This window comes from Cricetulus griseus, chromosome 6 (genome assembly GCF_003668045.3).
Source record: "Cricetulus griseus strain 17A/GY chromosome 6, alternate assembly CriGri-PICRH-1.0, whole genome shotgun sequence".
In the NCBI taxonomy this organism is placed as follows: Eukaryota; Metazoa; Chordata; class Mammalia; order Rodentia; family Cricetidae; genus Cricetulus; species Cricetulus griseus.
This window is the reverse complement of record NC_048599.1, coordinates 143,382,972-143,407,230: the sequence shown is the minus strand read 5'-3', so window position 1 is coordinate 143,407,230 and position 24,259 is coordinate 143,382,972. Positions and strand designations below refer to the sequence as shown.

Sequence of the window (24,259 nt, the reverse complement as noted above, 5' to 3'; positions counted from 1 at the left end):
ATCAGAACTAGTGAAAGAAATACACCCTGGCCCTAAAATTAGAGCCAAAAGTTTAAAAAGGATCAGTGAAAGAAACAGTTTGGTCCTGAAACCAGAGCCATTTCTGCCCTTGACCCACTAAACTAACCAATCCCTGGGCAGAAAAACCTGTCCCCAGGAAAACCCCTCCCCTAAGCAGCCCTATATAAGTCCCTCTGCCTGTTCAGTTAAGGGCTGTCCTTTCCTACCCAGGCAGAGGCGCCCACTCTCCCGGACTCCTTTCCATATAAATCTTTCTGAAGAGTGTTGGGTAAAGATCTTCATTTGCCAGGACAGAGAAGAACAACATCAGAAACTTACTGGGATATTCCCTTAGGGAGGGAGCTAAGAAAATATTTTTTCTGTAGCAGAAAAAATAACTTCACTGAAAAGATGCTACATTTTCTTTTGTTTGTTTGTTTTGTTCTTTTCTGAGACAGGGTTTCTCTGTGTAGCTTTTGTTGGTGGGGGAGGGGGCAGGGGAGGAGTGGGAGTGACTGTCCTGGAACTCACTCTAACACCAGGATGGCCTCTAACTCAGAGATTTGCCTTCCTCTGCCACCCGAAAGTGTTGGGATTAAAGGTGTGTATCACCACCACCCGGCTAGATTACTACATTTCTGCAGGGCTTCCCCTTCAGCAGACTGTAGCCAAAGAAGCGCTTAAGAAGTGTTTAGCTGTTAGGCCGTTCACTTAGGGGAACAGAAAAGAGCTCAGCTGTAAGGGCCCTCTCTAGCAGAGGAGCAGGATTGCTATATCCTGAAGGGAGACCATCCCACACTGTACCCCAGCTTCAGGTAGCCTGGCTTCTGGATAAATCAGGACACCGTTCTCTTCAGTGCTGAGCTGTCCTATTGCAGCTCCAGCCTCCAGAGTTGTCCTAGGTAGCCTGGCTTCCTGAAAAGCCAGGGCACCTTTCTCTTTAGGACTGAGCTGTCCTATTGCAGCTCTAAGCAGCCTGACTTCCTGATAAGTCAGGACACCTTTGTAGCTCCAGAGCTGTAACATACCCACTTACATTTTAGTGCCAAAACCCAGCACTCACATTTGCTTACAGTCTCTGTATAGCCTTGGCTTTGTAGACCAGGCTGGCCTTGAACTCAAAGTGCTGGGATGAAAGGCATGTGCCACCATACCCTGCATCCAAATCAGCCATTGCTCAGAGATGTCCTTGCCTAGTAGTATACACTAAGCCCTAGGCTCTTTCCCTCACTCTGGCAGGCCAGTTTAATGGTAAGGAGGGAGCTTGCTGCCAAGCCAGATGACCTCAGTTTCATCTCTGGAACCCACATTGTAGGACAGAATGGACAAGTGCCCCTGACTTCCACATGTATGCACTCACACCCATACACAAAAATAAATTAATACACACAAAATAAGTGGGGTAAAAGTATGTTAATTGAAAAAATGTCAATTTGGGCACCATTTCTGGTTTTGTGTAGTGAGATAGTCTCACTGTGTAGTCCAGGTTGGCCTCACCTCTGCCTCTGCCTCCATGTGGAAAACATAGGCCTGCACTGCCATGCTGGACCAGGGTACCCATTTTTAAACAGTCATAAGAAAAACAAAGCATAGGAACTGGCACTCTACATTGAGGACTTGTATCATGTTCCTTTTAACTTTAAATTATTCAAAAGTTAATACATCACCACATCAATTATACAAGGAAATGGCTTGGCTTTTCACAGCTGCCTTTCATTTTGGTGGTGGTGTGTGTGTGTGGGGGGGTTGTCAAAGCATCCAAAAGCACTGTGGTATATAGATTCCTTGAACCAGTCACCAGAATGACACACAGTGGGAATCAGGTTCCAACAAAGGTTGCTGGCTCATTTTATTCTTCTATCCACCTCACTGTTGGCCTAACTCTACCACCTCTTCTCCAACCACATACTTGTGCATTAAAGGGATGGAGTAGAAGTCCAAACAGACCATCCCCATTGGCCCTGCATGTCTCTCTTTTTCTTTGGTTTTCTTTTTTTCTGGGGTGGGGGAAGAGCTGGGAATTGAACCTGGGGCCTTGCACACATTAGGAAAGTGTCCTACCCCTGAGCGCTACCCCCAGTCCGTGTTTTCTAGTGGAACAGTTCCATGGGGTGCTGGGTGGTATGACTGGAAGACATGGATTCTCCAAGTTACTCCAAGATATATCATCAGACTGGGACAGCGTGCTCTGAAAGGGACCCAAGTGTCCAAAGCCACCAGAACACAAGAGAACAGGCCTGGCTCTGCTGTGCCGCTGCAGGTGAATAATGTGTTTGTCAGATCCTCCCCGGGCCACATGTAGTGAAGAGTCACCATACGGCAGACTCTTCCTTTCCAGAGAGGCTGCTCCTGAGAGGCACACAGTCCCATCCTTCAGCACCTGGCCTCACCCCTCCTGTTCCAAAAGCCTTTGGCGTGTTTCTAGCATGATCTCCTCCATTATTTCTGGCTTTAAGATATCTTTGATCTGAAGAAAAAAGAAAAAGGTATGTGTTCATTCAGAAATAACCATAAGCAGAACATCAAGTCAACTAAATGAGGCAAGAAGTCTGGCTAAAATACAGTGTAGTCTGCACTCCATCAGAGACTGAGCAAGGACACTGTCTCAGCTCCATACCCAGCTTAGAAAGCAAGCCAGCAAGGTGCCTGGGACAGCTGACAAAGACACTGTTCAGTCACTCATCAGAAGACTGTTCTTTCAGAAAACTCTGGTTCAGTTCCCAGCACCCACATGGCAGTTGACGGTAACTCTGGTTCCAGGGGATCTGATGTTCTCTTCTGGCCTCCCCAGGCATGCATGTGGCGCACAGACTCATACACACGAAGGCAAAACACCTATACACATAAGACATTTTTTTTTTTTAATTTGAGAAAAAAAAATCTATTGACTTGAAAAAAAAATCAAGAAGATGGCTGAATTTTTAGAACAGGTAAGATGTAGTATGGAAAGCTATTGTCATAGAAAAATCCTACCTACAACCCTATCCTACATCAAATCCATAGCAATAGGGGATATACCTCAGGGAACATGGCAGGGACTCATTGGAAGGAAAGCAGAATGCTGAAGAACCACAGGACCAGCTTACACAAGGGAAGGGAGTCTGGGTGGAGTACCTGATGTGCAAGGGAGGCCTCATAGCAGTACAGGATGCTGGTGTCATACAGCATCATTCTCTGAGTTACGAGCAAGACTACGCAGTTCCGAAGCCGGGAGATCACCTCTCGATCACTAAGGGCTACCGGCTACACAGGGACACAAAGAGGAAGGAAAAAAGAAATACAAACAGGATCCAAATAAGCAAACAATCCCAAAAGCCACAGAAGAGAGAAATCACACTCATTTCTACCATGCACTCCATGCCACCCTGCTGGGACAATCTTTATGTACACCGAGTGAAGATGTGTCTGTCCTTCTTTTCGTGCCGAAGGCACCTTCTGATTGGATTAATAAAGAGCTGAATGGCTACTGGAGAGGGTAGGTGGAAGATATAAAAACTCTGGGAAAGGGGCTGGGCAGTGGTGGCGCATGCCTTTAATCCCAGCACTCAGGAGGCAGAGGCAGGCGGATCTCTGTGAGTTCCAGGCCAGCCTGGTCTACAGAATGAGTTCCAGGACAGGCTACAAAGCCACAGAGAAACCTTGTCTCAAAAAACCCAAATTTAAAAAAAGAAACTCTGGGAAAGAATCTGAGGGGCAAGAGATTCACCAGCCAGACAAGGACATGTGCTACATGGCAAAATGTAGATTAATATAAACAGATTAAGTTATAAGACGTTGTTGGGAACAAGCCTAAGCTAAGGCCAAGCTTCCACAATTAATAAAAAGTCTGTGTTTTCAGAAGCTGGCAGTCCAAAACAAGACCATTTAACAAGCTGTATTTTTTTTTGTTTATAATGTGTACACATATAAAAGTTCACGTGTGCATATGCCCATGAGTGCACATGCATAGGAAGGTCAGAAGACAACCTTCTGTCTCATCCTAGGAATGCCATCCACCTCCTTTGAGACAGAGTGTCACTGGACTAGATCTGACCAATAAGACTAGGTTGGCTGACAGGCAAGCTCCAGGGATCCTCCTGTCTCTACCCCCAAACACTGGGATTACAAGTGCACCAACACATCTGGCATTTTTACATGGCTTCTGGGGTTTGAATTCAAGTCTTCATGCTTACAAGGTAAGTACTTTGCCACCTGAGCCAACCCCGCCCCGCCCCCAACACACACACACACATCTTCTGTTACTTCTTCAATGGCTTTTTGGCTATTACCCTGCAACTTTGCCACCATCACCAACAAAGCTCAAGGCAGCCACTGAGTCATCTCTTCAGGGAAGAGAAGACAGTCAGGTACTAATGAATACTCTCTAGATGACTCATTCAAAGCTCAGCAGGTCCCAAAGTCTGCACTGAGTGAACCACAAGCAGCACTCAGGCAGCAGCAGCTCACACTGATGCAGTGCCCCCAAGATACCACCACTTCAGTGCTGCAGCATCTTCTGAGTGCACTTGTGATGCTCTACAAAGATAGACTCAGCCAACAATGCAGTTCTCAGGACACATCCTAGATGTCACGTGGTACAACATAAAGCCACAGCAGGGCTTGGCAGTTAAAAGCACTTGCTGATTAGACCCCCAAAACCCACATAAAAGCTAGACAAAGCACAAAAGTCTGTAATCCCACACACCCGTTAGGGAATCTTCAGAAGCTCATAGGCCAGCTAGCAGAGAAGGCTTCAAACACGGCAGAGAAAGGCAAGGATCAACAGGAGCTTGTCCTCTGCCCACTACATGTGTCACGGCACATAATCCCCCAACACACACACACACACACACACACACACACACACACACACACACACACGGCAACAGATTCTACCTGCCACAAATACTCACAACCAACAGCTGCATGATGCTCACTCACCTCCAGGTTTGCAATGAAGCCTCCAGCATCCTCATCTTTGTGTTCGGGTGTAGGGTAGATCCAGATGAAACCGTTGTTGCCCAGAATCACTGAAGCACCACATGGCAAGTCATGGAAATGAGTCTTCTGTCGTTTCACCAGGGAAGGAGAAACCTGGACTAAAACTCCCTGACCTAGCTAGACAGACAGACCATAAAGTAAGCATGGGGCACACGCCTTTAATCCCAGCACTTGGGAGGCAGAGGCAGGTGGATCTCTGTGAGTTCCAGTTCCAGGACAGCCAGAGCTGTTACACAGAGAAATCCTGTCTTGGAAAAACAACAACAACAAAAACCCCCAACAACAACAAAAGGAAACGAATCTGAAGCCAGGTAGGGGAGCACAGCATCTGAAAGGCTGAGGCAAGAGGCTCAGTAATACCAGACTGGCTGAGCTATCTAGTAAGATCCCATTCCCCCACCAAAAAGAGCAATAAGCAATCAATGAGATGAATGCAAAGAGGTTTCAGAATACACATCCTGACATACCCCATGGTTGTCCTTCCTGTGGATACTGCTGTCACCCAATGTACACAGAGCATGCACTTTGCAGAAAACATTTCCAGCCCATGGCTATTTACACATTCCAGAGAAGGTGGCAGTCAGGTGGGTGAGATGGCAGTAAAGGTGCCTGCTATCAAGCCTGACAAGCTGAGTTCAATCCCCAGAATCCACACAGTAGGAGAGAACCAACTCCTACAAGATGTCCTCTGACTTCCACACATGTGACATGGCACACACACTTTAATTAAAAGAAAGTAGCCATCAATACTGTTACTTCCCTTTGCCTTCTAATCCAGAGCAGGTGTGCTGATCATTGCAGAAACTAGAGCCAACAAGGAGCCTCCCACTAGCCACATAACAATTCCATTACATGACCCTAGTTTGGATCTTAACCTCAAATTCCCATGCCACCACGAGATGTGGTTCATTGGCAAACCCATGCCTGGTCTTAACTGGTCGCTCTAGGTCTACATACCAATAAGAAGCATCTACAGCAACAGGCTGTGGAGGTCAGCACACACAACACATGTTCAAGAACATGATGACAGCTGCCACAAAGGACACAGCTTTTTTATTCCTCTCGGAAAATGAAAAGCCAAGAAACAGCTACACCCTAATGTGTCCTAGGAAACATGCTGTCTTTAAAATAAATGACCTCAATAATGGAACCTCACAGAAGCAGGCAAATTTCATTTAGAGGCTCAGACAGAAAATCCATCTTTGCCAGTAGTAATATCCACCATCTAGTTGACTAGACTGCAGAAATAGTTCTGTAGACATGCAGCCAGCCTCAATACCAGGTTGAGCATCTCCCAAAAGGAACAGAACCTCACAGCCCTGAGCAGAGGGGCTCTGCCAGAAAAGGCTCTTCAGAAGGAAAAGGATGTAGACCATCAATCACCCTTTGTCCCATCACTGGTAGCAGCAACCCCCTCTCCCACCACCCTCTGCAGTCAGCCAGCCACCATTTCTCATCAACTAAGTTCTGTGTTGTTGCTTTTTGTTGTTTTAAGATGGGGGTTATAGGGGAGCCTGTCTCACTATATAGTCTAGGCTGGTTTCCAATTTGTAATTCTACTTCAGCCTTCAGAGGGCTGGGATTACAGGCCCATCACACCACACCCAGCTAACTATCAGGTCTTTAGGTTAGCATGCCAGGAGCTATGGGAATTCAGAACTGAACTTGAAGTCTCCCAAGCCTGACTTACCTTTCCATATTTCAGGCTCCTCGTGTGCAGTGAAACAGCTCCATCTGAGAACACTGCCTGGACCTCTGCCTGCCCAGGTGATGAAGGAACAAAAGTAGCCTTGGCAGCCCACTCATGTCACCTGCCTGCATCCAGCTTGCCCTTCTGTCACTGACAGGCCACCCTGCCTATCTTCCATGACCCCAGGGGACATCACTATGACCTCACCTCTTCCCCTGATTGGCAAGAGTATCTTGATACAATCTTTTCTTCTCTCTGGGGTAAATGTTCATATCATTTAGAAAACTTGAGGGCTGGTGAGATGGCTCAGTGGGTAAAGACACTTGCCATCAAGACTGACAATCTGAGTTCTACCCCCAGGTCCACGTGCTAGGAGAACCATCTCCTGCAAGTTGTCCTCTGACTTCCGCATGCACAGAATAGCAGTGACCACACACATAAATAAATAATTAAATAAATAAATGAAAGATTTTAAGATAAAAAAGGAGCCAGGTGGCATGCCTTTAATCCCAGCACTCGGGAAGCAGAGACAGGCGGATCTCTGTGAGTTCAAGGCCAGCCTGGTAACAGAGCTAGTAACAGGACAACTAGGGCTGTTATGCAGAGAAACCCTGTCTCGAAAAACAAAACAAAAAACAATAATAAAAGGAAAGGATGAAAAAGGAAATCTGGGTCTTGGCCAGGAATGATGGCCTATGCCTGAAATTTCAGTACTCAGGAAGCTGAGACAGCAGTGCTGTGTTTGAGGTTAGCCTGGTACACAGTGAGTTCCAAGCCAGCCTGGGCTATCCTTAAAAAGAAAGACAATTGTGTCTAGCTTGCACCATGGGTCACAAGTTACAAAACCCAGAGTACTGTTCTGAGCTAAGGAGAAAGAGCAAAGCTTCAGCCAAGCCCTGGACATATGACCCAGAATTCAGACCCCTCTGGTCAGCTGGCAGCCCTGTAAGTCAGGATACACTGATGAGGTCTCCTTCCTGTAAGAAGCCTCTCATGGCCAGCTCATCCTCTGCAGATCTTCTCCTCTGAAACACACGGAAAAATGACCACATGACACAAGCCTCACTTTCAGGAGGAGCTCTTTCCATCCCTGCTTTTTGCTTGAGGTCTGTGTAGCCCACCATGGTATTTTAACATAAAGAACTATGACAAGAGGTAACCTCAACTGCTGGAGAACAAGGGAGGTGATACTAGCTCTCCAAGAGGGACCCTCCTAGGCTAACATCCAGACCCTCTACAGGTCACTGAGCCTGTTTCCCCACTTACCCTCACTTCCACCAGGCTGTGTGTCTGCTCACGTATCTCCCTTCATCTGAGTCCCAACCTCACTCCAACTCTCAGACCCCCAAGGGCCCTCCTATGAAACAACCCCTCTCTGCTCTCCATGTTTCTTTCTTTTCCTGCCTCCCCATGTGGTTCAGCTATCTCCTATCCTCCACCAATCTATAAGTTCTTTAAGGGACTCAGATGTGCCTTATTTATTCTGACACTCTCCATAGGATCCAGCTCACTGTCTAGAATAACCATGTGCATTCAAGTCACTGAAAACTAAGGATAAGTGGGGCTTAGTGGCACATGACTTTAATCCCAGCACTTGACAGGCAGAGGCAGGCAGATCTCTGTGAGTTAAAGGCCAGCCTGGTCTACAGAGTGAGTTCCAGGACAGCCAGGGTTACACAGAGAAACCCCGTCTGAACACCAACCTCCTGCCCACCCTCAAGAAAAGAAAAGAAAGCAAAGGCCAACATTTCACAGACACCTTCCCTGTGTAACCCACAAGAATGCCAACCCACCAAGAAAGGAAATTAGCACCAAGATTCAGGAGCCCCTCTCCCCAGCTCCATCTTGGGAGCCCACTCCACATGTGTTTCTGGTCTTACCAAACACTAGTTGCTGCCTATGTCAGGTGACCAGAGCCAGGAGAAAAAGCCTATGTTCACCAAGCTAGCAGACCCCATGACAAAACATTAACAGTGTAAACCGAGTTCTATGGTGGAACAAAAGCCCCACAGCTCAACTGGACAGTTCTAGGGCAGACAAGCACTCACCAGCTCCCCTCCGGGCAGGTTCATGGATGAGAGGAGCAAGACAGAATCCAGCCTGGAATTTGTCTCTACTTTCCACCTCTTCTGTTGAACCTGTAAGGAAAGAGTAAGGCAGCATCTCAGGGCACCTTCTTCATACAGCATTTCACAGAATGAAGGTCCCATCCCTGAGCCACCAGCCTCCTTCACTTTGTAAAACAGCAACTTTACCTCCGTGATTCTCCCCACTACAATGTCTCCTACTTCTCCATTGTATCTGCAAGAGAAAGCAGAAGGTTACCCAGTAGCCAGCAGGCTGACCAGACCAAGCACTATTTGAGGCTGAGTAAACAGATGGGACTTCAGAATCCCTGTGTATATACTTCATTCGTTTTCCTTAAAGAAACTGCTGCCGGGCATTGGTGGCTCACACCTTTAATCCCAACACTTGGGAGGCAGAGGCAGGCGGATCTCTGTGAGTTCAAGGGCAGCCTGGTCTCCAGAGCGAGTGCCAGGATAGGCTCCAAAGCTACACAGAGAAACCTTGTCTCGAAAAAACCAAAAGAAAAAAGAAAAAAAGAAATTACTCATTGCAAATCATTCCTTTAGACTGCAGTCCTAACTTTGCTTGATTATGTGACAAAAACACAAAGTACTTGCTTCTGAATAGGGGTGGGACAAGTTTATCACCACGCAATGGAGGGAAGGAGACACTGAAACACACTACCATCCATGGGGGCTCGAGCTGCCCTCTCCTCGATGCCTGCCTGGCTCAGGCACTTTGCTGGTCCCTCACCCTGATTCTGAGGATGAAGTGCTCTTTGCTAAAAGCCCAGGCATTAGAATAGGTCTCTTTCTACTCAAGCTCCCTCACAGTGAGCTCACCGAGTTTTAGTGGTGAGAGGCAGGGGCTCGTCCATACTCCCGGCTCTTGGGAGAGAGCGTCATGAAGCTATCCAGTATCAGTAGCCACACAAATGGCTCGTGAACACTTCTAAAAGTAACTAACCCAAAACAAAGACTGCCGGCATCGGCTTCCCCTTCTCCACAGCAAACCACTCTCCCATTGATGCCAGGTCAGTAAGTGCTTGCACACACACACACACACACACACACACACACACACACACACACACACACACACACACACACACACACACACACACACACACACACACACACACACACACACACACACACACACACACACACACACACACACACACACACACACACACACACACACACACACACACACACACACACACACACACACACACACCACACACACACACACACACACACACACACACACACACACACACACACACACACACACACACACACACACACACACACACACACACACACACACACACACACACACACACACACACACACACACACACACACACACACAACACACACACACACACACACACACACACACACACACACACACACACACACACACACACACACACACACACACACACCACACACACACACACACACACACACACACACACACACACACACACACACACACACACACACACACACACACACACACACACACACACACACACACACACACACACACACACACACACACACACACACACACACACACACACACACACACACACACACACACACACACACACACACACACACACACACACACACACACACACACACACACACACACACACACACACACACACACACACACACACACACACACACACACACACACACACACACACACACACACACACACACACACACACACACACACACACACACACACACACACACACACACACACACACACACACACACACACACACACACACACACACACACACACACACACACACACACACACACACACACACACACACACACACACACACACACACACACACACACACACACACACACACACACACACACACACACACACACACACACACACACACACACACACACACACACACACACACACACACACACACACACACACACACACACACACACACACACACACACACACACACACACACACACACACACACACACACACACACACACACACACACACACACACACACACACACACACACACACACACACACACACACACACACACACACACACACACACACACACACACACACACACACACACACACACACACACACACACACACACACACACACACACACACACACACACACACACACACACACACACACACACACACACACACACACACACACACACACACACACACACACACACACACACACACACACACACACACACACACACACACACACACACACACACACACACACACACACACACACACACACACACACACACACACACACACACACACACACACACACACACACACACACACACACACACACACACACACACACACACACACACACACACACACACACACACACACACACACACACACACACACACACACACACACACACACACACACACACACACACACACACACACACACACACACACACACACACACACACACACACACACACACACACACACACACACACACACACACACACACACACACACACACACACACACACACACACACACACACACACACACACACACACACACACACACACACACACACACACACACACACACACACACACACACACACACACACACACACACACACACACACACACACACACACACACACACACACACACACACACACACACACACACACACACACACACACACACACACACACACACACACACACACACACACACACACACACACACACACACACACACACACACACACACACACACACACACACACACACACACACACACACACACACACACACACACACACACACACACACACACACACACACACACACACACACAACACACACACACACACCCAACCTCCCACGCTTAGGCCAAAACCTTGCACTATCAACCTTGATTCCGGTCACACTCTGGGATAAGCTCAGCACAAATTCTACTAATGGCACCTTAAAATGTATGAAGGAAACAGACATCCAGACTGGAAAACAGCCCTCAACCAGCATCCTTACACTCCCCAGGCCCACCTGCCCAGGGATGGACTGGGCTTTCCCAACAGACATGCCCACAGACCAATCTGATGAAGTCAATTCTTCCGTTTAGGTTCCTGCTTACCAAGTTAACTCTAGATTTATGTCAAGTTGGCAGCTGAAGCTAACTATGACAAACAGCTGAATTCAACACAGCAGGCCCGTAACAGGCCAGATTGTGGAGTGTGGGGAGATGGAAGAGACCTGTGTGCAACCCAGATGCTCTAAGAAAGAGCTCCATTCCTTCCGTGCTCACCTGGTTTTCAAGGCTTTCACACAGATCAGCTTGTTCACTCTCTCCACAGAGCCAGCCACAGACGCAATGAGCTTCTCCTCTCCCATGTATGTTCCATGGCCCCTGTTGAAGGACAAGACCAAAGAAAAAATACCATGTCATACTGGAGGTGACCTCTCCCATCTAGAAGAACTTTCTTGAAGCTAACAGGCTCCTCCTGCCCTGAGCCTGATGCACTCCTCAGAGCTACACGGCATCTCCTTCAACCTAAACAGGTCAACTCAGATGTCACTTTCCAACAACCTTCCTCCCAGGCAACACAGGAGCTCTTCCCACTGCTGTCTCACCCACCCTCTTCCCAGCTGCTCCCCTGATCCACTGCAGTTAAAACTCCCATATATATATATATATATATTATATATATATATATATATATATATATAATTTATTTAACTTTATTTTATGTGCAGTGGTATGAAGGTGTCAGATCCCCCAGAACTGTAGATACAGACAGTTACAAGCTGCCATGTGGGTGCTGGGAATTGAACCCAGGTCCTCTGGAAGAGCAGCTAGTGCTCTTAACCACTGAGCCATCTCTCCAGCCCCTGCAGTTAAAACTTTCTAATGGCATTTCTTGTTTCTGTCTCATTGCTAGATAAATTATAAATACCACCTGGGCACAGGTTTTCACTTTTGTACCTCAACCACACAAGATATGTTGAAAGTATGACGGAATGAATCCTAAGATCTCTACTATCCATTAATCTCAACCTTAAAGCTTACAGGCAATGTTATAAACACTTTAACCTCATTTATACCAAAAAAAAAAAAAAAAGAAAGGGAAGGGGAAAGGAAGGGAAGGAGAACCAGGTGTGGTAGCCACATATTTGAGCCCAAAACTTGGAAGGAAAAAGCAGGGGGATCTCTGAGTTCCAGGCCAGAGTGGTCTACACAGTTAAGTTCCAAAACAGCCAGTAGTGTTTCATAGTGAGACCGTTTCTCAGAGTGAGAGGGGAGAGACTGGCTACCTAACACAGATTTATCTTTGGTGGTAATCCAATGGTGGATTTTGCTTTTCTGCCTTCCTCTCCAGTTCCTCACTACCCTACCAACTGCGGTCGTCACCACTGTCTTCAGGGTAAGGATACCAAATTTAGCAAGGTGCTACTGCTACTGATAACAATAATGATGGCAGTTGTCCAGCTCCAGAGTTTACCCTAACTACCACACGATGTCTGCCTTTCAAGCACTGTATGTTGGCTCAACCCCCGGACCCCAATCACTGCTTTAAAACCAGCCTCCTTGCTGAGGTGACACCGAGGGAGGTGACCAAACCAGCAACGCCCACTGTCCCTGCAGGGGGCTCTAAGAATGGTCCCGCTCCCAGCCTCCACAGTTAACCCTCCCCAGGAAAGCTCAAAAACCTTGCTTCAGACTGAGGACTCAAAAGTTTCGGACGCCATAGATCAGAGGGAAACATGGGCTGAAACAGGTTCACCCAAGAAGAAGGGAGTCAGAAGCACGAGGCTCGGAAAGGAGAGGGTTACTGTGGGTGCTGGATGTGACCCGGGTAACTCGGTAACTTAGATACCAGGGGACAGGAGGCCACGTGCAGAGCTCCGCAGCCGCCTCCTGGGGCCTTGGGTCCCCCAAATCCTCACGTACCGCATGAATCCTGTATCCGTGGTGATCGTGTCCCCCGGTACAACCAAGTGTTTCTTAGAGTCGCGGCCCAGGCTCTCACTGAGAGGTTTGCGAGCCTTAGGAAGCCTCATCTCCATCGCCATCTTGGCGCCAATGACTTGCGCAGGCGCAGCTCTATTCTCTAGTCTCGGCGCAGCAACTTCCGCCCACCTTCAGAGCGGCGACCAATAGAAATGCATGGTGTAGCGGCCATTTTGACTATTGGCAACTATTAAGTTAACCTGAGGGAGGGAGGAGGGCACCAAGCTGCCATTTTTACTACTGGCAAGGAAGCACCTGTGGAATAATAAGTTATCTCGTTGTAGTGGAGTATGATGTTGATCTGATTTGGCGTCGGGATGCTGGTTTTGGTTTTTTGTTTGTTTTATTTTGAGAAAGGGTCCCGTGTATGACTGGCCTCAAACTCTGTGTAGTCGAGGATAACCCTGCTGAATTCCTGATCTTATGCCTCCACTTTCCAAGAGCTAGGATTACACAGGTTTGAATAGGTTGAGTTTTTGTTGCTGCTGCTGCTGCTGCTGCTGCTGCTGCTGCTGCTGCTGCTGCTGCTGGTGGTGGTGGTGGTTTTCGATTTTGATTGGTTTGTTGTTTTATGTATATAAGAGTTTTGCCTATATGTATGCCTTTGTACATGAGTGTCTGGTGCCCACAGAGGCCAAAAAAGAGTATCAGATACCTTGAAACTGTAGCTACGGATGTTTGTAAGCCGAATTGTGGATGTTGGGAATCAAAACCAGGTCCTCAGAAAGTGCACGCAATGCTCTTAACCATTGAACCATCTCTCCAGCCCTGGGTTTAGTTTTTTTTTTTTTTTTTTTTTTTTGAGACAGGGTCTCATGTAGTCCAGGATGATCTCAAACTGGCTGTATAACCCAGGATATTCTTGATCTTCTTCTCCTCCTCCTCCACCTCCCAAGTGCTGGGATTACAAGTGTGAACCATCATGACAAGCTGTAGTATACATTTTTGCCCAAACTTTTCCATATTCATCATTCTATTTATTGTTGGCCAAGTGTGGAGATTGAGAGATGAACCTCAAGCTTTTCCATCCAACTCTAAACCACTACAGTCTAGTGTTTTATAGGCTAGAGATCAGGACTTGGAGGCAAGATTTACAGAAAACACCGCCTGAGCAGAAGGTAGAGCATTTTGAATACTGTTCTTAATGGGCTTTGTATTCTATGTTAGAGCTGCCCCTTAGGTGCTGATTTGGGTCCTTGCCTATTTGCCCCCATGGCTCTCACTGTAGTTTAGTAAGGACCTCTTCTGAGTGAGTATAGAGAGTATTTCTTTTGGAAGATGACTGTTGTGAAAGCCAGCCACGTGTGGCAAGGAAAGTGTATTTGGTAGGGAGGCCATGTGTACACACAACACAAAGATCTTTGCTTATACTCACATATCTAGCTGATTGCTCTCTGATCGGTTGTTCAGTAGTGAATGGAAAATAAGACAGCTGTCTCCTGTGGCTTTACTTGAGCCTTCTGTTTAACAGAGGCATTTCCCTGGGCCCTTCTCCTCACCATTCACTAACCCCCATTTCCCCTGGTGCTTCGAGGTTTGAGGCTTACTGAATTTGTCTTTTGTTGTTTGTTTTTAGACAAAGTCTATCTATGTAGCCCTATCTAGCCTAAACTTGCTAGGTAGACCAAGCTGGCCTTGAACTCACAGAGAGCTGCCTGACTCTGTCTCTGCCCCTCTGCCCCTCTGCCCCTCTGCCCCTCTGCCCCTCTGCCCCTCTGTCCCTCTGTCCCTGCTTCTGCCTCTGCACCACCATACCCTGCCTCAGCACATTGAATTTCAACCTCACAGAATCAGCAACATAGTTCTCTACTCAAATGGGTCCCTAAAGAAAATTAAGCCAAATCTGGTTGTCTCCCTCTTGAAGACTCACTTGGTCAATTGTTTATAAATTTCCAAAGGGTCAGCAGTCCTTACCTTAACCAGTGATCACAACTACATTTATCAAAAAAGCCAACCCTACCAGGAAGTCAATGACCTGGTCACTGAGCAGCAGTTCCTAGAGGAAGCCAGCTAGAGACTACTGTTGAGTCAGCTGTGGCCATAAGAGGGCGATGGTATCCTTTAAGACATCCCAACCCAAGCTGCAAGGCCTCAGGGAGAGTTCCTAGACCAAAACACTGATGGGTTCCATCCTTCAGGGAAAGACCTTGCTCACCTCAGCACTCACAGACATAGAGCCTGTGGCAATGAGATGAGATTGTGGATATCTAATTATAGAGGAGAAAACTGAGGTCCAGAAAGGACTAGAATTCACAAAAAGCAGCCAGACTCATTCAATTACATCTGCTACCCATTTTCCCCAGAGCCAAACATCTTCCAGGTGCTGGGTCCTCATGGCCCTATGCTGACTGCTCACTGATCCTGTGCTGAGTACTCACTGGCCCTATCCTGAGTGTTCACTGCCCCTGGGTTGAGTGCTCCACAAGCATGTTGTTTACTCTTCAGTCAGCTCATTCAGAAAGAGGTCATACTAATTCCAATGATTTCCTGAAGACATTGAGTGCCCAAAACAAACCTAGAGCCAGGACTAGAACTCATAACATTAAATTTCCATCCAGCTGCTCTCTGTGCTCCACACTTACCCATTCAGCAGCAAATGGCACCTGGAAACAGCTGTATATCTGGGGTGCAGTGGAAACCTGGAAACAGCTACACATCTGAGGTGCACTGGGCACCTGGAAACAGCTACACATCTGAGGTGCACTGGGCACCTGGAAACAGTTACACATCTGGGGTGCAGTGGAAACCTGGAAACAGTTACACATCTGAGGTGCAGTGGGCACCTGGAAACAGCTACATATCTGGGCTTGCAATCTTACCAAACATATGGACTAAGCTTTGCTTTTTTTTTTTTTTTTTTTTTGGTTTTTCGAGACAGGGTTTCTCTGTGTAGCTTTGGAGCCTATCCTGGCACTCGCTCTGGAGACCAGGCTGGCCTAGAACTCACAGCAATCTGCCTGCCTCTGCCTCCCAAGTGCTGGGATTAAAGACGTGTGCCACCAACACCCGGCAAGCTTTGCCTTTTTTGTTTCTATTTTATTTTGCATTCATTTGACAACTTATGATTGCATGTGTTTACATACAGCCAGCACAACCTGCAAGAGCAGGTCCTCTCCCTTCACTTCTCAGGCTCCTGGGATCAAGTTGTCAGGACTCACAGCTCCACTCCCACCAACTCATCTTCAAAAGTGGAGTCAAGAAGTCTGTGATTTCAATGGCAGACCGGGTCTTCTCTATTTAGTGTGCCTGTGTTTAGATGTTTGTATGCATATGTGTACAAGGAAATTTGTACAGAGGTTGCAGGTCAACATTAGGTGTTGTCCTCTGTTGTTCCCAAACTTAGCAGTAAGGAGACAGACTCAGCTCCACACTGTCTCCTTCAGCAGCCTGAGGGCTGCCTTAATCTTTTCAGAAGCTTGACATAGGGCTGTGACTTTGACACAGAAAACACAGAAAAACATCAGGACTAGCCAATGTGAGACAGAATTTAATATTTTTTTAAAGGTTTATTTATTATGTGTTCCGTCCGCATGCATCTCTTTAGGCCAGAAGAGGGCACCAGATCTCATTACAGATGATTGTGAGCCATCATGTGGTTGCTGGGAATTAAACTCAGGACCTCTGGAAGAACAGACAGTGCTCTTAACATCTGAGCCATCACTCCAGCCCCCAGAATTGAAGATTTTATCAAGCCATTTTAATAAAGACTTTAAGCACAAGGGTTATATTAGGAGAAAGATTCTATCAGAAAGTAAGACACACCCAGGTGAGAGCATGGGCCCCTCAGAGTAGAATCAAGATTCCTTTGTTTAGCATTAGACATTTAAACCATTTTGGTGGCTTTCACATTACGTGTCAAAAGGTTACTAGGAAAACTCTTCCCTTTTTTCCTCTCTTTTGAATAGAGAAGTCATAGGGTGTCTCTGAAGATGCTTTGGATGGAATTATGATCTGATAAGGGAAAATCAGAAGCCATAGGATTCTACAGCAGATGTAGAACATGGCCTTGCCCTGTGAATGGAGTTCCTGGTGAGATTCCTAGAAAACTGCAGGTTTATAGTGGGAAGGGAGAAAGGTCTGAAGAAGATGTTAAGTGTCCTGGAATTCTTCTTTCTCTGTTGTCAAGAGGCTTCAACCAGATTCTCATAAGAGGAGCTCTTTTTCTCTCTAATGTCCCCATAGTTTCCCCTGTCTTTCTATCCCACCAACTTGGAGCTCATCACTTCAATCAGCTATCTCTACAGCACTGGGGTTACAGGCACTTAGCACCATGCCATCTTTATATGTGGGTGCTGGGAATCTGAACTCAGGTCTTCATGTTTGTGCAACAAGCGTTTTGCCAACGGCCAATTCCCAACACACACACACACACACACACACACACACACACACACACACACACACACCACTACCACCACCACCACCAGCAGCAAAAGGGAGCTTTTAAACACCAGATCAACCAGTCCGTGGTGGCACACACCTTTAATCCCAGCATTTGGGATGTAGAGGCAGGTGGATCTCTGTGAGTTCAAGATCAGCCTGGTCTACAGATCAAGTTCTAGAACAGCCAGGGCTACACAGAGAAACCCTGTCTCTAAAAACAAAACAAGCAAACAATACCCAGAACAGCTTACATCATCCTCCTGCTTAACATTTTGGGAAATTTTCCTTGACACCAAGAATAAAATCCAAATGAGTCTCCTCCATCTCCTCTGTATCATCACACACTCTGGCCTCCCTTGGTCCATGAATGCCACCACCCCTTGCTAGCTGAAGATCAGTTTGTTGTGGGCTCTTTCTGCCTGGACCCTCCCCACACAAGAGTGCTTTCTTCTGGCCCATGTCCATATCCTCCTGGAGAAGGTGCTCCTGTCCTCCTCACTTGGACAAACCCTCCAGTCCCTCTTTCAACAATGATCTTGTTTCATTTCTTGACACTGAATTTTCTTGTTTGCTTATTGCAATCTTCCCTACTCAGAAACAGACTTCTCCTGAGAATGATCCAAGACCCAGGACTTTTTTTTATTGGTTCAGTTCAGTAGTTGTTTGTCTGCTTGAAGACAGGGTCTCATGTATCCAAGGCTGGCCTTGAACTTCTGATTCTCCACCCTCATTTCCCAACTGCTGGGATTATAGGCATGCATAGTACACCCACTTTGCTCAGTGCTGGGGATGTTAGACAAATGCTCTCCCCAAGGGCACACGTGTGTCCCAGCTGCAGGATAGGCCCTCTCTTGACTGGCACATGTGTGTCCTAATGAGGGAATTAGCATTACGGAGTCAGGTAAACATATAAGGATATTTATTAGGGAGATGCCTTACTTACAGAGCGACCTAGCCAGCCAGCAGGGCAGGAGTAAGTACAGCAAGCCGATGATGAAAAGGAAGAAGGGACTTCCATGTGAGCGCCCCTCACTCTTAAACCTTCCCCACAGTCACCCTGACCACACCCTCGAAGGCGTGGTCAGGCATACCTTAGCCAGCCCCTAGCAGGCATGGTTACAGTGTCCCCTACAGTGTCCCACCTACAGTACAGGCCCTCTCTCCACTGGCACATATGTGTCCCTGCTGCAGGACTTTTACCTTGTTCTGTTCAGCATGTGTTAGCCACGAACAGCAAACCTGTCCTGGAGAGAGCATTTGTAGCAGCCCTAAAGCATTCGTTGAAAAATAATAAATTTTTATCAATATTTGCTTTGGTGTGTGCTCATTGTCTGTCTCCCCACAACTTGTGAGATAAATACCCTGCCTCAGTCAATCTGGTTCATCGGGCCCAGGCATGACACACCCTGAGACCTTTCATTTTCTTTTTCTAGTTTGAGACAGGGTTCCTCTGTAGCTTTGGAGCCTGCCATGGAACTCGCTCTGTAGACCAGGTTGGCCTCGAACTCATAGAGATCTGCCTGCCTCTGCCTCCCAAGTGATGGAATTAAAGGCGTTCGCCACCATGACCTGGCTTCTTTTCTTTCTTTTCTTAATTTATTGATTTTATTTTATGTGCATTGGTGTTTTTGCCTGCAAGTCTAGGTGAGAGTGTCAGATCCCCTAGGACTGTAATTACAGACAGTTGTGTGCTGCCATATGGGTATTGGGAATTGATCACAGGTCCTCTAGAAGGGCAGTCATCCTAACCCCTGAGCCATCTCTCCAGTCCCACCCTTTCATTTTCTGTATTCTGGTGCCTTGACTTCTTGAGGACTTGCTTAGCCTAAAGTCACTTGGCCCTTTCAGGCTTAATCAATTCCTAAGGACAAAAACAACTCACCCAAGAACATGCTTTTCCCCATCCCATACCTTGCTTTATGGGGGATCTCTCACTCAGGGTTACCATCCACCTGCCCTACTCATCTCAGGGATGAATACAAGATACAAGAAACAGCCTGCATGCCACAGAGCCTGCTGCAGTCTCAGTGGGTAAAGTGCTTGCTGCCCAAGCATAAGACTTGAGTTTGGTTTATCTAAAAGTAGACACAGGGTGCCATCAGTAACCCTAGCCCTGGGGACCCAGAAACAGGTGGACCCCCAGAGCTCACTGACCAGCCAGCTCAGTTAATCTATGAGTTCTGAGCTCAGTGAGAGGTAGCATCTCAAAAACTAACGTGGAGAAGAGAAAAAGATATCTGACTTCAACCTCTGGTTTCCAAACACAGGCACAGGCAAGTGTGCATGCATGAGTACATACACACAAGCAAACTAAGGAAAGAAAAGAGGCCTGGCATAGTGGGGCATGTCTTTCAGGTAGATCTCTGTGAGTTCCAGGACAGCCAGAGCTACACAGTGAGACCCTGTCTTGAAAACACAAGCAAACAAAATAGAGGAAACCCTTGGCTACACTAACTACCCCTGCCTGCTGGTTCCATCCCCTGTTTCTAAAGACCAGTGAGCAATACCTATTTCTTTCTTCTTATAGTCATTTTCTTTCTTTTTGTTTTTTCTGAAACAAGTTTTCCCTGTGAAACAGTCCTGGCTGTCCTGGAACTCATTCCATAGACCAGGCTGGCTTCTAACTCACAGAGATCCACCATTAGTTTTCCTCAGTGGTTTTATTTTTTTTATGCAAGACCATGAACTTTTCACAGTTCCAGAGTTCAACCCCTCCCCTTGTATGTGCTGGACCTGTGCTTGCTTCTCTAGAGGTATATGTCAGAAATGCCTCTGTGGGACAAAGTCCCAACCAGGACAGCCCACGCAGCTTCCCCTGCCCTCCTGGAATACTTGCTTTTGAAGCTCTGAAGGAACATGGAAGAAGCCAGACTCCCTGGAGATGGCCATGATGTAAGGAAGCAGTCAGGCATGGCAACTTGCCAACTACTGTCGGGAACTTTCTCTCCCCATGCACAGACTCATGTCCCAGCAGGCCAGCTCTGAGGCATACTCAGGAAATCTGCTCCTCTAGTTCAGGAGATCTGAGAGTAAAGTCTAGGAAAGAGTTTAAGGAAAAGTAGGTTATGCTTTCTGGAGAATGTTCTAGGGTGGCATGAGTGGTGGTGGTGGCAAAAGCTACAACCCCACTCACTCACCAAAGACATCCTTGTATCTACTGAGCTGAGCACCTACTCTGTGTCAGGCACACACCCATGTACTGTATTTGTTTATAACGGTTACCCAGCAACCTCTTAGAGCCGAGTATCACCCCCAGTTCCATGTGAAGAGCCTGAGGCACAGAGTTGTTCATTCATTGCCTCAAATCACACAGTTATGTAGGGTTTCAAACTCAGAATGTTGCCCTCTGTCTAGAATCTTCTGATACTGGGGTTCCTGAACAAGAAAAATAGAATACAGGTCAGCTTTGGAGTGAGTAAAACTATTTTGGGTGTGGGTGCCTGAGGCTTGGTCCCTATTGCTATAAAAATGAAAAGAAGAAACCTAACAAGCAAAGCTTGGTTCCTTCAGAGAGAACTTGCTGTGCTCTCTATGGCACAGGATAGCCACCTCAGCTGAGGCAGGAGGATTGCATTGAGTTCAAAGCCAGCCTGGGCTACATAGTGAGTTCAAGACCAGCATAAGCTACAGAGAAGACCCTGTCTCAAAAACAGAAAAAAGAAATAAAGTAATAAGATGCATCCTGGAAGCAGAGTGTGGTGGATGAATGAGAATGTCCCTCCTATAGGCTTATATATTCAAATGCCTAGTCCTCAGTTGATGAGCTGGTCAGGAGGATTAGGAGGTGTGGCCTTATTGGAGGAGATGTGTCACTGGGAGTGAGCTTTGAGGTTTTAAAAACCCACATAAGGCCCAGTGTCTCTCTCTGCCTGCTGCCTGTGGATCCGGATGTAAAGCTCTCAGCCACTGCTCCAGTGCCATGCCTGTGTGCTTCCCGCCATGATGATCTGGACTCACCTCAACAAACCCCCAATTAATTTTTTTCTTTTAGCCAGGCGTTGGTGGCGCACACCTTTAATCCCAGCACTTGGGAGGCAGAGGCAGGTGGATCTCTGTAAGTTTAAGGCATCCTGTTCTAGAGAGTGAATTCCAGGACAGCCAGGTCTACACAGAGAAACCTGATGGGGATGTCCTTCCGTATATCTGTTTCTCTTATTGGTTGATGAATACTGATTGGCCAGTAGCCAGGCAGGAAGGATAGGTGGGGCTATGAGTGAGGAGAGAGAGGGAAGCTGCAGGAGATGCCATATAGAGCCCGGGAAGATAGGACACACCAGGCATTCTCTGGTAAGATAAGGCCATGTAGAAACACATACATTAGTAGTGTAGGGATAATAATTAAGAGAGATCTAGCCAGTAAGTAGTCCTATCCATTGGCTAACAGTTATAAATTAATATAAGTCTTTGTGTATTTATTTGGGGCTAATTGGCTGCAGGACCAGGCTGGAAAGAAACTCCAGCTACAAAAACCCTGTCTCAAAAGACCAAAATAAAGAAATGAAGTAATAATAATAAATTAATAAATAAACCAACTATAAGGGAAGAAATGAAAAATATTTTCATCCACAGACATTATTATACCTAGAAATTAACCTAAGGAATACACAAGGCACTAGAACGATTATGTGGGTTTTGCTAGATTTTAAGATAAATGGTAGGAGCCAGGTGTTGGTGGGGCACGCCTTTGATCCCAGCACTCGAGAGGCAGAGGCAGGTGGATCTCTGTAAGTTCGAGGCCAGCCTGGTCTACAGAGTGAATTCTAGGACAACCTCCAAAGCAATACAGAAAAACCCTGTCTCGAAAAACCAAGATACAAGGTAAGGGTTCTGGAGAGATGGCTCATTGGTAAAGAGTACTAGCTGCTCTTCCAGAGGTCCTGAGTTCAATTCCTAGCAACACATGGTGGCTCACAACCATCTATAATGAGATCTGGTCCTCTCTTCTGGCCTGTAGACATAATGCAGGTAGAACACTGTATACATAATAAATAAAATCTTTAAAAAAGATATTACTGGACATACGTGGTAGGGCTGTCATTTAGTGATTGAGTGCTTGCTCTGTCATATGCAGGTCTTGGATTCCAATGATGTCAGTCATGTCTGCAACCTTCTCTGCCCTCCAACAGATGCGTCCCAATAGGCCAGTTTCAAGGAAGACCCCAGGTTATTGTTCCCCATTCAAGAGATCTGAAGTTAGGGAGTACCAGAAGGGTTTGGAGGGAGAAGGGTCAGTGATGCTCTCTGGAGCAGGGAGGGAAATGGAGAGGTCATGGGACGGACAGGACTGTACCACAAAAACAAGAGGTCAAAATCAATATAAAGTCAAAGTACATTGTGTCCTTGTGGGATGTGAATAAAGCCCTTTGGACTGAATCCACAAGTTGACCAGGATCCTGTAACCTGACCGCCAGGATTGTGACCCTTGAGGTCAGACACCCAAGCTGAAATCCTGCTTTGCTTAATGATACAGGCACCAGTTCACTATGTCCGTATTTTACAAGCATATCAAATAAAAGGGCACTTGGAAGAGGGAGAGGAAACTCGGCTCATCAGCGTGTGGGGAACACTCTCAGAATGCACAAGTTCAAGTGCCTAACCATGGGACTAGTTCACAGAAATTGCCTCAAAATTTGCATGCCTTTGGGGGGGGGGCTGTGCTCGTGGGAAAAGGGACTAGAGGTTTCTGCTGCAGGTGTAAAGGGTAAAGCATTTCTGTGCAGGCCTCCACCTGGTGTTCAAACTCCTCGGGATCACAGTCCATATCTGTTTATCTTTGCATCCCAGTGGTATAGGCAGTTTTCACACCTCTGCAAAAGTAGTCTAGCCTGTGCACACGCCTGAGACACCTGGCTGCAATTGCAGTGCACTGTCACCAGGTGGGTTCTGGAGCCCAACAGGGAAGGAAATAGCTTTTTGTTGAAAGACCCTAATGATTTCTTGGAAGTTTGGCTCTAACAACTTCCTGCTCCTTGGCCTTCATTAAGGTATGTTAGAGCTGTCAATTTGACGTGATCCAGAGTCACCTGGGAGAAAGGCATCTGAGCATGTCTGTAGGGAAGGACCACACCTAC

General features: G+C 47.0%; 1 protein-coding gene across 2 annotated transcripts; it reads right to left on the bottom strand.

Annotated features, from left to right (window-relative positions):
• Positions 1–1,394: 1,394 nt before the first annotated feature.
• Positions 1,395–13,892, bottom strand: Exosc2 (exosome component 2). Of its 2 annotated transcripts, XM_027423872.1 has the most exons (9): positions 13,746–13,892; positions 12,102–12,203; positions 8,926–8,971; positions 8,719–8,808; positions 7,630–7,695; positions 6,671–6,739; positions 4,921–5,097; positions 3,115–3,243; positions 1,395–2,467 (listed from the first exon to the last, which is right to left on the bottom strand). In XM_027423872.1, the coding sequence occupies exons 1-9, from the start codon at positions 13,865–13,867 to the stop codon at positions 2,387–2,389; spliced, it is 882 nt and encodes a 293-aa protein (XP_027279673.1). In that variant the 5' UTR covers positions 13,868–13,892; the 3' UTR covers positions 1,395–2,386. The 2 variants fall into 2 exon arrangements, with proteins under 2 accessions (XP_027279673.1, XP_027279674.1); XM_027423873.1 differs by lacking the exon at positions 3,115–3,243.
• Positions 13,893–24,259: the final 10,367 nt, after the last annotated feature.

Bases quoted from the DNA above. Each gene is read 5' to 3' on its own strand.
- Exosc2 (XM_027423872.1), bottom strand. From the start codon at position 13,867: ATGGCGATGGAGATGAGGCTTCCTAAGGCTCGCAAACCTCTCAGTGAG. The intron at 8,972-12,101 runs GTGAGCACGGAA...TTTCTCTTGCAG, and splicing joins GTGAAAGCCTTGAAAACCAG to ATACAATGGAGAAGTAGGAG. The intron at 3,244-4,920 runs GTGAGTGAGCAT...GTCCCTGTGTAG, and splicing joins GCTTCATTGCAAACCTGGAG to CCGGTAGCCCTTAGTGATCG.